At 37.7% G+C, this 14,479-nt stretch overlaps 1 protein-coding gene and 1 long non-coding RNA gene across 2 annotated transcripts in view; both read right to left on the reverse strand.

Moving 5' to 3' along the window:
* The window catches only part of trpc4b (transient receptor potential cation channel, subfamily C, member 4b), a 58,905-nt gene that overhangs the window by 4,326 nt on the left and 40,100 nt on the right, over positions 1 to 14,479 (reverse strand). The window contains exons 3-7 of the mRNA XM_083547862.1: positions 11,269 to 11,605; positions 10,413 to 10,552; positions 2,859 to 3,172; positions 1,180 to 1,375; positions 850 to 1,041 (exon numbers count right to left, since the gene is read on the reverse strand). Coding sequence (XP_083403988.1) covers positions 850 to 1,041; positions 1,180 to 1,375; positions 2,859 to 3,172; positions 10,413 to 10,552; positions 11,269 to 11,605 — 1,179 coding nt within the window. The remainder of the gene's footprint in view (positions 1 to 849; positions 1,042 to 1,179; positions 1,376 to 2,858; positions 3,173 to 10,412; positions 10,553 to 11,268; positions 11,606 to 14,479) is intronic.
* Positions 4,289 to 6,524, reverse strand: LOC310729760. The gene is made up of 2 exons (XR_014534661.1): positions 6,224 to 6,524; positions 4,289 to 4,800 (listed from the first exon to the last, which is right to left on the reverse strand). It is a non-coding gene; the product is annotated as an uncharacterized lncRNA (long non-coding RNA).

The following is a 14,479-nucleotide window of genomic DNA, read 5'->3' on the forward strand; positions in this document are numbered from 1 at the left end:
TGTTTTGTGGAAAGAAGCAGAAAATGCAAATGTACATATGCAAAGTCAGATGCTTAGATGCAGTAGAGAATGAAATGATCAAATCTGTATGAAATGTAAGATTATACAGTGCTTGTCAAAAGTTTGGAAACACCTAGACTTTTATGGATTTTGAGAGACATGCATGTTCCTTTTATTTATATGCAACTAATTAGGTAATTTAACAGTGTGAATACAAATTGTTCACCAAAAAAGTATATAAATATACAGATGTCAAACTTTATATTCATTGAAATGTCCTCCCTTAGCATGAATACAGCATTACACTTTCTTGGTATCTGGACAGTTCTTTTTTCCAAACATTCAGCTGAAATACTTCTGCCATGCCTCTTGTAAAACATGCCAAATGTGTTCTATAATAGTTGGAGATTTCTTTCTTGTGATCCAATTCATCCCAGAACAGTTCTAAAGGATTTACATGTGGTGAATGGGCAGTGTTATATGATAGATAACACTCCAACCAACTGTTGGTTCCAATCAGCCGCAGTCAAGACGAAATTGCATGGTGTTGCTTAGGATGTTTGCCATGTTAGTTCAGTATTCTTTGCACTTTCCAAAATAAGTCTTCAACTTTCCCTGCTCCAAAACAACCTCAAGCTTGCACCTCAATGTTTGACTGTATGTGTGAAACAGTCAGCTAACATCTTCTCTCTGGTTCTCTGTATTATATAAGTTCTTCTGTTACATAGCTAAATTACTGAATAGTTCAATATACAAAAACACTATATCTAAGATATTCCAGTTACAATTATAATAAAATTAATTATAATAATTACAATATTAATAAATAAATAAAGATATTCAGCTCACCCCTAATGCTCCAAAAGTTTCTGTACTCCTCAACCTTCTTCTGAAAATGTGAATCTTAATCCAATTAATGAGGTACCACATGGATTTGGGACTGGGGATGATGTTAAATGGTGGTGGCAGTGTACCTCCCTCTTCAAAATAGCTCATCCACAACTTCGTCCTGGCAAATTTCCACTCAATGTCAGCATGATCCTATAGCAAATAAAGGACCTGCAGTAAATCATGCTGGAGAATGTGCATTTAATACGAACTCAGCTCATTCAATGGAAGGCAGTAATAATTCAAAGCAATGAAGTCAGTATTGGAGACAGGGCCTGCTATAGCTCTTACTGCAATGTGCTGATACGAGTTGTTCATCATGGCGATGAGCATATTGAGGAGCACCACCAGGGAGATGATGTTATACGTCCCGAACATCGTGGCGCCTACAAACTCGGTGAATTTGTGGTCGGGTTTAACGTTGGTCACGTATAAACTGATCAGACCAAATATGGACCAGAATAAAGACTGTAACGTTTCAAACAACCTGTTGAAATGAGTAGAAAAATGATTACAATCAAGCAAATTGTTAACACTTTATTAAAAGGAACACATATGTATCCATTAGGACAAACTTTGATATGAGATTTAAACTACAATAACCAAAACACAATGCAATCATGGCTGCCGAGGACTACAACACTCCCTCACTACAAACATAATTGTCATTCCCCAGATTACTAAATACCTTGACTCAGTCTTTAACACTTTTTGCTTAAAAACTGTAGATTGAATTAACTTAGTTATTGTTTGATGTAAAAAGTAACTAAAAAATAACATTCTGTCTCTGTTTACTTTTTTTGCTGATCATAGGCATGATTAATGCTACACAATCTGCTAATGAATACATCAGATTTAATAATATATAATGCAAATAATCCATTATCTTGAATTTGACTTCTGGGATTCTATGCTAGTCTAACTAGGATTAGCAAGGAAAACAAGCTAACCTGGTTACATGTAGCTAGTTATTGTTAGCAATTTGTTAAATTTACTTTAACATGATTTTTTTTTTATCATGTTGGCAAAGATGGCTTTAAGAGAGGCAATGTGGTTATTTCATATAAGTAATGGGTATGTCTTTTTTTTTTTTCTTTTGGTTCTAGACACCTGTTACTACCATATAATTGGTATGTGCTTTTTGGACATCCCATTACACATTTAGTTCTGATTAGCTGTTATAATAAACTCTACTCTTCTGTGAAGATGTACCACTAGATATTGAAGTGCAATTGTTGAGATTTGTCTTAGATTCATTTAGCCACAAGGGCATCATTAAAGTTAAGTACTGATGTAGGTGAGTTGAGGAGGCCTGGGTTGCAGTCAGCATTTCAATTCATCTCAAATTAAGCTCTATAGCAACCCATGTAAACCATATTCTCATGAAGCTGGCTTTGGGCAAAAGGGCATTGTCATGCTGGAACAGGTTTGGGTCTCCTAGTTAGAGTGAGGGGAAACATTTTATACTACTGCATTCATAGGCATCCTATACGATTTTGTGTCTCCAACTATGTGGTCAAAGTTTGGGAAAGTCAAGTGTCTAAGTATTTTGATCTATCTATCTATCTATCTATCTATCTATCTATCTATCTATCTATCTATCTATCTATCTATCTATCTATCTATCTATCTATCTATCTATCTATCTATCTATTAAATTCACAACTTAAAATATAAGTGCAACACATTAGTCTGATTTATACTAAAATGTGTTTTTTTGTGTAGAAAAAAGTAGAATTGAAATTATCACTACTTACCATGTCAAAAGCACTAAACACGGATTTAATATTACCAATTTCAATAATGAATAAGGCGCATACAGGACATGTACATGCCTACGTCTGATTTGGACTTTACTAGACCAAGAACAAGAACATAACACAGAACAAGAACATCTACTATGTGTTCATTAAAATAAAGTGTTACCACCAACTCCAGCATATTTATTGGCATTGAATACACAAACGAACGTTGAGAAAGCGTTGTTCTGCTTTTCGCAGCGGATGCCCTTGCAGTTATCGATGCCATCGGTCTCGTAGTAGAAGTAGAGTTGGTTGAGGCCATTGGCAAAAGCCACCAGCACCAGGCAGTAGATGAAAAGGAACTTGAGGATGTCTAAAAGCATTCGGCCCAGTGAGATTTGCAGAGGGCCAAGGTGAGAATTGGCCGTGAAGAGGGAAATGAGGCGCAGGGAGCTGAAGATGTTAGCGATGGCAAACACAGCCTCGGCCACCAGCGTGGGGTGCCACATTTCCCAGTTCTCCCTGGGTTTACTCTCACTGTACTGTCATGAAAGAGAAAAGCTTGCTTCATTACCATGATTAGTATTTGCAGTAACTAAAATATACATAGTTTAACTTCCATTGTGTATAAATGTGTTTTCAGTATTCAACACAGACTCAGAAAAAACTGTACTTTTTCTTGTTGCTTAGGTGGTTTCTGTTCCTCTTTTATATGTTTTAATATGTATCTTTGACCTAATAGTGTGAAATGTAGTATACCTTTGAGATTTAAGGTGCAAACATTTAACAGATCAAAATTACTTTTAAATACTGTATATGCAACATGTATATCTGGAGATGACTTTGTTTATTTTAATATTTACATGTGTTACTTTCAACATATCTATGTCATATCAATAGTTTACCAGTACCATAATTTCTGGACTATAAAGCCACCCTTATATAAGCCTAATATTTTACAAATATTTTGATTTTTAACATAAATAAGCTGCACCTGTGTAAAAGCCACAGGTGTCTACACTGAAACTAATGAACTTTACATAGGCTTTACCGAAAGATAGTGTCTGTTACATGGTGTAACGGGTGAAATATGTTGTGGCTCCTTTAAGAGCAGAGCGCCATTTTGGGAATAGCATGTCACTGCATTCTGCCGGTATTACTGCGTGTGTGTGTGTGAGACTGAGGATTATGTCCTTATTATTTTCTGATGCTCATTTTTAAGTTTCTTTGACTAACCCGTAACGCTGTTGCCAAGAAAAATAAAAAAGCACGAGATTTGGAAACCTGTCTGTGCTTATATGATTTGTGTTGCAACTGGAGTTAGTGAGCTCTCCCTTCACCCTAACTCAACTCACTACAACGGCTTGTACCTAACAGTAGCCGACCAAGAAAGTCATTGTTCACTGTTTTCCTCCTTCCTTTCACAACTATAGTGGTACCTTGACCTACGAGTGCATTAATGTACGAGTTTTCCGAGGTACGAGCAGTCACTCAGTCGATTTTTTTTGCTTACGCGAGCAAAAAATGTAGGTACAAGCTTGAGACGCCGCTGCTAGATGGCGAAGCGAAGCCAGAAAGCGAAGACTGTGGCGAAAATTAAGATAAGCAAAGAAAAAAAAGTAACATTTTTAAAGTTTAGGGATACGTAGTGTACAGGAGTGATAGTAAAGAACAAGTTTTCCCTCCGCCTCCACTTATCGCCTCTACCCCCCCTCCACACACACACACACACACACACACACACACACACACACACACACACACACACACACACACACACACACACCCCACCGGCGTTTTCGTTAGCTCAAGTTGTCTCATCTCCAAGGAAAATACACTGAATAAAACCTTATTATGTATTTACATACACTTTCTATTATGTTTTTATACAAGAGTTGTTATTTAGAAATGTATTTTCCAATTTAATAACATGAAACATAAAAACAGGGTGTCATTTTGAGGGTTGGAACGGATTAATGCTATTTTAAGTATTTTCAATATGGAAAACTGATTTGATGTGCGAGCAAATTGAGATACGAGCTCGTCCACGGAACGAATTAAACTCGTAGGTCAAGGTACCACTGTATTTCTCTGGGGAGTTTATCTTTTGGCATCGTTGTGCGTTTAAAAATCAACACCGGTGGAAGTTTTTACTCCCGATGCCCTGCAGCTCATTTGCCGCAGGGTTTACGTGGGCGAAAAAAGTAGCGGCTTATAGTCTGAAAAATACGGTAACCTGCCTGTCAAAAGTTTGGAAGCACCTTTTTGTTTTTTTGTTCCTTATTAGGAATTCCTCAATCCTTAGATTGTCTTCGACCAAACAAATATATAAATGTACAGATGCTTCACTTTATTTTCATTGAATAATTATCTCTTAGCATGAATTAGCATCTTCGCACACTAATACTGTACACTGTTTCCCCAAACATTCAGGTAAAATACTTTGCCATGCATCCAGTAAAACATTCCGAAGATGTCCTTGGCTATTCAGTGATTTCTTTCTGACCTTGTGATCCAGTTTATCCCAGATAGAATTGCTCAACGCTGAAGTATGGAATGGCCGACATGTTGGGTTAGTATTCCTTTCACTGGGATTAAATCTCCAACCTTCCCTGCTCCAAAACAACCCCAAAACATGAAGCCTTCACCTCCATGCTTGCTAACATCCTCTGTCTTATTCTTTGTCTAACCTATATGTTTTTCTGTTAGAGCCAGAAATGTCAACGTTGGATTCATTACCCACATAACCTTCTACCAGTCATTTACTGTCCAACTCTGGTGTTTTAGACTGGGTGTGGGTTTCTTCCCTGTTTTTGGTAAGGGAGTTAGGGCAGTGGTGGGCGGTCAGGGCCAGCAAAGCCTTCTCTGCTAGCCTAAACACTATCAGAAGCACTGACCTACATTTACAACCTAAATTTTTATATTTGTTTCATGAAATTGTATTATTTTATTCCCAACAGTTTATTCTCTTTATTTTGTAGCATTTCTCTTGGCTTACTGCTTTCAGTATGTGTATGTGTATGTTAGATTTTTTGCCAATCAGATTTTAGCCTCTATTTGCTGCAATTTCAATCTAATCTGCCCACGCCTTCAGAATCAGTAGGGCTGGCCGTTGTACCTTAGACTATACAGTGGAACCTCGGAATTTTCGGGACCTTTTGATACGCCCCTTCCAACCCAGTAAAAACCCAAATAACACTATACGAAATCGATTTAAATGAGTAAATAACACTATTTCACTCCATAACACTTAATTATTAGACAATTTTAATGAGATAAACCTTGATTAGAAATGTTAAAACTAGCGCTTTGAGCAGCTCGCGGTTGCTCACGAGCCGATCTGAATGAGAGTCGCCGGTCGGAATGAAAGTCACGAGCATGCGAGGTGGCGAGCGCTGAGGCTGCAAGCTCCGAGGTTCCACTGTATTAGCAATGGGTCTGTTTCTTTAACCAATCAGATTTAAAATTCGCCTAACAGGGCCAGCTAGCTGACCCAGAATAGCGTCAGCCTTTTTTCCGTTCTGTTTGTTTGGTCAGAGGAAAACTGTTACAGCCAAGTTCGACTAGCAAAACATGTCTGTAGCGATCTGCACACATTAATACATCTGATTTAGACTTTTATACACCCACAATGGCTGATGGAGTAGGAAAAAATTTATTTGGTCTCGGACATACTTAAAAATAAATTTCCAAGAAAAGCTAGACATCGTGAGGAGAGGTCAGCCAACCCTAAAGTTTGCCTCAGCCTGGGAATGGTTTGTTTGCCACTTACAGTCCAGTGCCTACAAGCGGTAACACTGGCTTTCTACTTAGGGCAGTGGTGGTCCAGTGGTTAAGGCTCTGAGTTACTGATCATACAGTCAGGGGTACAAGCCCTAGCACTGCCAAGCTGACAAAGTTCATCTCCTCCTAGTGGCCCCATGGTGGCCAGGCAGACCTTGGTTCGTGGACATGGTAGCCCTTTTTGAACACCCTCCTTGTAAATGAATCTCAGGAGAGATCTTCTCTCTCAGGCAGAGGGCACACTAGTCCATCCCCACCCAGAGCTGTGGAGACTGTGGCTGTGGCCCCTGAGGAGGCATGACTTCTAGCCTCTGGTCTCTCCAGAAAGTCTATTCTTCAATCCAGAGTTTCCTTTATGAGGACATTGTACACCATGAGATGGCATCTGTACCAGCACCATTTGTATCCAGTTAACTGCCCAGTCGGCCCAGTGCTGGAATTCCTTCAGGAACAGTTCGCCAAAGGGTTGGCTCCTTCCACCCTGAATGTCTATATGTCCGGTATTGTGGCTACCATGCCCCCCTTACGGGGCGGTCACTGGGTAAAAACCCGTTGGTAATACGTTTCCTCTGCGTTAAAACCTAGCGTGCCTTGGTGGGACTTATCAAAACCTCCCTTGGAGCTGTTGACCGAGGTGCCTTGGAGATTTCTCGCAGTTAAGACTGCGTTCCTCCTGGTAATTTTCTCTCTCAGGAGATTGGCAAATTTCAGGCCCTTTCAGTGACCCCCTCGTTCATAGAGTTTTTTCCAGGCATAGCCAGTGCCTTTTTTCACCTTAGATCAGGTTAGGTTCCCAATGTACCCATGGTCTTCCCATGACCTGTTATTCTTTAGGCATTCTTTCCTCCTCCCTTCCAGGCCCCAGATCAGGAAAAACTAAACTGACTATGTCTTGTGTGAGATTGTTCATCTGCTATGGCCCTCCAAAGAAAGGTCTTCCTGCGAACAAGCAGACGCTCAGAGGATGCATTCTGGATGCTATTCCATTCTCCTCTGAGTCATCTGGTCGCCCCGTTCGTTTCAGGGTCAGAGCTCACTCGACCCAGAGTGTCGCAGCCTCTAAGGCTTGGTTCCATGGAGTCTCTCTCCAAGACATTTGCAACGCTGCTTGCTGGTCCACCCTGTTGATGTTTGTCAGGTTTTTTTATAACCTCCACCTCGGTGCCATTCCTGGCCCCTCTGTCGACCTAGCTGTGCTCTTCCACACAATTCAGGGTCTGGTCAGTCTGGCATTATTAGACTCGTTCCCAAAGCATTGTTGACGCAGCTCGAGTTCCTGAAGGGAACATCTTCAGGTTACGTATGTAACCATGGTTCCCCAATGGAGCGAAACGCTGCGTGTCCATGCCACACTGCCAACATCCATGTAGCGCTTCCTTATCTTTTCAGAAGCTAGCGCCGGCTTCACTCCATGTGTTTTTTTTATTTCTGATCGTGACGTCACCCTGCCAATGACACCGAGCTTTCCATTGGACTGATTACACACTTGATTTAGAGCTTGGACAATGTGGAAGCGTTTCCAAAGCGTTGGTTATATACATAACCTAGAGATGATTTTTGGTTCCTTTTTATCCCACATTGAACCACAGATGCACTTTGTTCAATTTGCAATACAATTTGTTCAAGTGTTGTTGAGAAAAAAATGTAAAATAAAATAAAGATTAAAAATCCTGATACAATATTCATGTTTCTTTATATTTTATATTCATGTAAAAAAATGAATCAGCAGACCTGGAAACTTCTAATCCAAAAATCTGTTCTAATGAGGTTACCAAAATACAGTTCTGAGAATGAGTTATGTACTCTTTAAATGAGAATGAGAATCAGAGTACCTTATTGATCCTATAGGGAAATTGTTGAAATTGATTTCACCACACAACTACATTTATGATATGATAATGGTTGAATGAAAAGAGATAATGGACATAATGCCATAATAAATATGGATTTCTACATTTTGCCTCCACATACTTTACTGCATTATTTATGTCACAAACATCGGCAACATTAAATCATTAGCAAAGATAATGAACTACTAAATACAATTTTGACCTATTAATTGAAATTTGTGTAAACAATAATATATAAAATAACCTTGTATTGGCTGAAGTCTAAATACACTGTAAATGAATATTAAAAAACCAATTTTTTCATAGCTTCCTGAATTCTTCTTTACTTCTCTATCTTATTCAAATTATTACTACTCATGTTGTTTATTGCATTAATACCAATAATATATTTATTTTTCTAGATTAAATACATGCAAATATTTTTGCCACTTGTTAATGACAATACCAATACCAGGATAAGTAATCCATTTGGCATTAGTCATTCATGTAACAAGTCACAGAATATTTCACACTCCCACACTTTATAATATTAACCATATTTGATTTCAGAAACATGTACAGAGTGAAATATTGTGTTCAATATGCCATCCCTCATTGTTAAAGACAGACAATAGCTGATTGCTTTATTAAGAATAATATACTCTGAATTAGCTGTTTCCCTGAAACTAGAATAATCTGTAGATATCGATAGGTGCTGTAGTTCCTCCTCTGGATATTTTTGTAAAGAAGTGTAAATAAAGCTTTCTTCACATCTAAGTCACTATCATTTTGTATTGTTTGTTCACTACCTATCATATGGTGTTAGACGTTGTTGATGGAGAAATCTACGTTAGTATTGGAGTAGTATCCAATATCAGTATCAGAATCAATAATAATGAATCCTTTATAAAAACATAATTTCATGCAGTTGCTCACTAATAGACCTATTGCTACAATCCAAGAATCCTGTATCAGACACATATAGGACATCATTCCTTCTGCAAAACTTCAAAAACTGGTCCATGAGTTCCCATACGTATACAGACAGAAGGCATGAAGCAGCCCAGTGGAAAACATGGCCTTGTACCAACTTTTTTGTGACCTGTTGCAGCCATCAAATTCAAAATTACCTTATTTTCGCCTTAAAAAGGTACATTTCTTCAGGATAAACTTTTGATATGTTTTCTATATTTTACTGAAATGTAAACCTTCATGCATTCAATTCATTCTGATTTTATTTGCATTTCAAAATATTCTACACAAGTAAAAGTACTGTTACTTTAATGAAATTATACTTAAGTACAAGAAAACTTACCAGTCTAAAAATCTTCTTAAGTAAAAGTAAAAAGAAGCTCATTTAAAATTTACTAAAGTAAAATTTACAGAGTTAATTTTTTTATCAGTGGGGATGGGGTGGGGATTGTAGCATAAGTGTTCAAAAAGGAAAAGGGGATATAAATCTTAAACTAGTTGTTTTTAATTGAAGGAACATATTTAGCACAATAACAAAAAAGAAAAATAAATAATAATAAAAAAGAAAATACACAAAAAAAGGTCTATGACTTGAGTCTAATGTGAGTTATGCACTTTAGCACGATTCTGTCTTTTCCATCTCCATCTTACATTTTTTCTTCATTTTTTTCTTTTTTACTCCGTAATGGATATGATTTAAAACATGTGAAGTACAACACTTCAAACTATGAAGTAAATAAAAGTAAAATTACAGATTTAAATACTACTTTTGAGTAAAAATGTTTTTTTAATTCATTACTTTCAATTTTACACAAGTGTTCCCATTTCTTTTTATTATTATGGTTGTACTTTTAGATTATTCATGCAAAGGTTGGTGGTTTGTTCACATGATGTCAGTTAAAGTTAACCTTAGTTAAAAGTGTTACCCAGGGCAATATGAAATCTGTATCTTGCTTCAAATATAGCATTCTAAATGAGACCAAAATCAATCCAGATCTATTTCATTACTTGTGGGCGAACTGTGGTTGTATCCTAGCATTGTGATTCTGATGCGCTCCTGGCTAGATATATGCCAGATGATCATGGTATGTCTGGTGTAAATCTGGGGCACCAAAAAGGTCATCAATAATTTGCTTTCTTGAAAAGATTAATCACTAGTCTTCCCAGCATTTGCTATGATTGTTGTGACACAACATACCTTTACATATGCAACTATCTTTAGTGAAATAGTTGCCAAGTAGAGGGAGTTCATAACAAAGTCCATGAGGTTCCACCAGTCGTGGATGTATTCCTGTAATCCACCATCCCACATCTGCTTAATCTCTGTCCATATGAAACCTGTTGAAGGAGCCAAGCAAAGCATTAAATGCAATAACCATCACTTTTCTGGAAAGATGTTCAACTGGATTTTGGAATGTGATTGTGGAGATTTGTGGTAGATACAGATAGGTGTTAGTAAAATTAGGTACTGATGTATGTAAGTTGAGGAGGTCTGGGGTGCAGTCAGCGTTCCAATTAATTCCAAAATGTGTTCAATAGGGTTTGAGGTTCGAGCTCTATAGCGGGTTACTCAATATCTTCCACTCCAAACCATGTAAACCATATATTTATGGAGCTGGCTTTGTGCATAGGGGAAACTGCCATCCTGGAACAGGTTTAGGTCTAATGGTTCAAGTGGTAAGGTTGTGGTAATCGTTTGCGAAAGAACCACATATAACTGAAAAAGTCAGGGGTCACAATAATTTTGACTATATAGTTTATTTTCTTTTATAGTTTTGTATAGTTATGGGTATTGTTATCCTTTAACTTATAGGAGCTAAAAAGCAGTTTCCTTACTGGTTGTCTTTCTTAAAATAGATAAGACAAAACATTCATGTTTTTAGCACTGGCACTGGAGACTCCTTCCAAAGAAATTTTACTAAATGTCTCCACACAGAACACGTTTTAATTCCAGGCCATTTTACCAAACTAACTTCACATCTGGAATCATTTTGGTTTGCTGAATTCCAAACCTAAATAAGATTAATACAGCTTTGCCTAGAATGAAGCTTTACCTAAAACCCAGGGCAGGATCATCCACTCCACCGTGGTGGGCTCTGGGCCTTGACGGCAGGAGTTGGTGGTAACGATACCCTGCGAGGCCAGCAGGAGGAGGAAGAGGAAGGTCAGGTAAGATGACGTATGGCAAATGAACTTGATGAAGGGCTTGCGGATGAAGAGGCCGATGCGGCTTTTGGGAGCCACAAGGTAGCAGACAGAGAAGAGCGGGAAGAGGAAGCCGATGAAGATACACGTGATGAGCTTGCCTGCCCAGTGGCGCCTCCTCCAGCCTGGGAACTCATCATACCAGCGTGAAGCCAAGAGCTGCTGACAGTTCGGCTGGGCTACAAACTGAAAACATAAGCAGAGGAGAAGCGCAGCTTGCTTACCTACACTTTATATATTTATTGCTGTGGGGAAGATCGATCTGTACCATCCTCGCCACCAGCCTCACTTGCACCTATGAGGTATATGTGGTTTCTTTAAGGGTTTTTAGTCTTCTTTTTCGTATTCTTTTTTCGGCTGCTCCCATTAGGGGTTGCCAAAGCGGATCATCCATCTCCATACACCACTGTCCTCTACATCTGCCTCTTTCAACCCAACCACCTGCTTGTCTTCCCTCACCACATCCAAAAACCTTCTCCTTGGCCTTCCTCTTTTCCGCCCTCTTAGTGGTTCCATCCTCAGCATTCTCCTAACGATATACCCCATGTCCCTCCTCTGCACATGTCCAAACCATCTCAATCTCGCCTCCCTCACCTTGTCATCAAAACGTCCTACATGTGCTGTCCCTCTAATAAACTCATTTCTAATCCTGTCCATCGTCGTCACTCCCAATGAAAACCTCAACATCTTCAGCTCTGCTACCTCCAGCTCCACCTCCTGTCTTTTACTCAATGCCACTGTCTCTAAACCATACAACATCTCAGGTCTCACCACAGTCCTATAAACTTTCCCTTTCACTCTCACAGATACTCTTCTATTACAAATCACTCTTGCTATCACTCTTCTCCACCCACTCCACCCTGCCTGCACCCTTTTCTTTACTTCTGTAACACACTCTCCACTGTTGACCTAATAATAATAATAAAATTACTTTTGGTATTAATTTTAAAAGGTTTTTCTTTTTTAAAAGTGGTAGTTTATGATGCTGCTGCTGCGGATGATTGTGCTTCTTCTCCTTTTTTTCTTATTCTATTTCTTTGTCTTTTTCACATTTTTCTTATTATTTATTAATGTATTCATTTTTTTATGTGTTAGTTTTTAAAATATCTATCTATTTGTTTATTTATTTATAATTAGTCTGAAGTAGTTTAAAATGTATTGAAATAAAAATTGTATTGGATTTAATTTTTTTTGTATGAGAATTCCTTTACTAAATCAGTTTTTTATATTAGTGCTTCTTTCATGGGTTACATTCTAAGGGGCTATAGTGTGCGTAATTAGCAGGCAAACCACATTTTCTTTTAAGAATCTTTTCAAATGTAATTTTTTTTAACTTGAGTTTGTGATGAATTTGAATTTCTACTTTGAAAGCTTGATCTGTTTTTGAATTGTAATTGTACTTTTATCTGTGTAAAGATTTTATTTAAGTGTCAGTCTTTTAAAAACATCACAGTGCTGATGTAGCAATAAATGGTATGATAGCAATTTATCACCTTGTACCTGTTAAAATTCTCATGACCCATGCAATGCATGAGCTAAATAACCATAATATCACATTAATATTACTTAATAATAATATACATAGCATGTAGCCAACCGAAAGCAGCAGTGAGAACCAAAAAAAAAAGCATACTACTAGCAAGTGTACTACTAGGGCATCTATGGTTTAGTCATAGCATTGTGTTTTGTAATGATGATACAGATGGACATCTAAAAACTGGCCTTTTCTGCTTTTTAGAAAGGATAATGGTCATAATGGAAATTAATTGGAATATGAATGATACACCTGTTGATAAACCTGTACAATTGTATATTCCAAAGTTTAGAAGTGAAAAAAATAAATTTACATAAAATCCCTCATTTACAAACATACCATTAAGTGATTGCCTTTTGGCTTTGTTTTCTTTCACACACTTGATCGATGTTACCGAATTTGATTAGTGCCATAACTCTGAACAGATGAGGAATTCTGGGCAAATTTGAGGAAATGTAATCCAAAACTGTGGCGGATTAAATTTTAATGAAATTGAACACACAGTTTGATTAAATCTGTAAAAGTCTTTATAGATTCTTTCCTTTCTGAGCTAGGGTTTTAGGACTAGACCTGTACCTAGTTCCTTGTCTGATAAGAAAGAGGCTTTTACTTGTCACAATAATATTAAAGCACAGAAAATTTATTTCTTCAAATATCTCAGTTTAGTTTGTTAGGAAGCCAGAATCAGAGGGCAGGGTCAGTCGTGATACAGCGGCCCTGGAGCAGAAAAAATTAAGGGACCTGCTCAATGGCCCTCAAAGACTCAACAGTGGCAGCTTGGCGATACTGAAGCTTGACTGCTGAACTTATCAAGAAGTAACCGAGAGCCTTAACCACTGAGCAAGAAAATTACATCATTCTAAATTGCACCGGATAAATTACGAAAAACATACAGAATGCAGTTTCTACTTCCTTTATCTCTGTGGACTTTTATCAGGAGCACATTACAAAAATGAAGCCTGAAGCTTAATGTATAATTGTTGCACAGACATAAGTTATATGTCTATACAAACACTGAAATGTCTACTTTTGAATGAAATGGTTAAAACACAAATATACTGCATAACATGCTTGGGTACAACGATAAATGGCATGAAAATAAAATGGCTATAATTGAGTATCATTATAATAATTTACTTTTTGGATGGTGGCAAGTTCTCCAGATGGTCCTCAACACCAAAGAAGAGTTTCCTCAGTAGTGCTTATGACCACTTCAGTGGACATGGCAAGCATTAATTTTCAGGAATTAAAGTTCACCAGATGTCAGGTGATTTTTATTGTCATTTCAGCCAAATACAAATCAATACACAGTGAAAAGATAAATGTTCCTCCAGGACCAAAGTAAAACAACAGATTTATTGAGTTATGAATGGAAAATGTTTGAGTGTTTGTCTGACGTTTTTCATTATAGAGGCATGCCATGAACCAAATGAACGCTACAGATTGTTTTTGTTTGCTTTTAGGTACCCTTAGCGAGAGAACGAGTGTCTGAACGTGTCACAGATTAACGTTGTAAAACTTCGCAC

The sequence above is a fragment of the Silurus aristotelis genome (assembly GCF_946808225.1).
Source record: "Silurus aristotelis genome assembly, chromosome: 8".
In the NCBI taxonomy this organism is placed as follows: Eukaryota; Metazoa; Chordata; class Actinopteri; order Siluriformes; family Siluridae; genus Silurus; species Silurus aristotelis.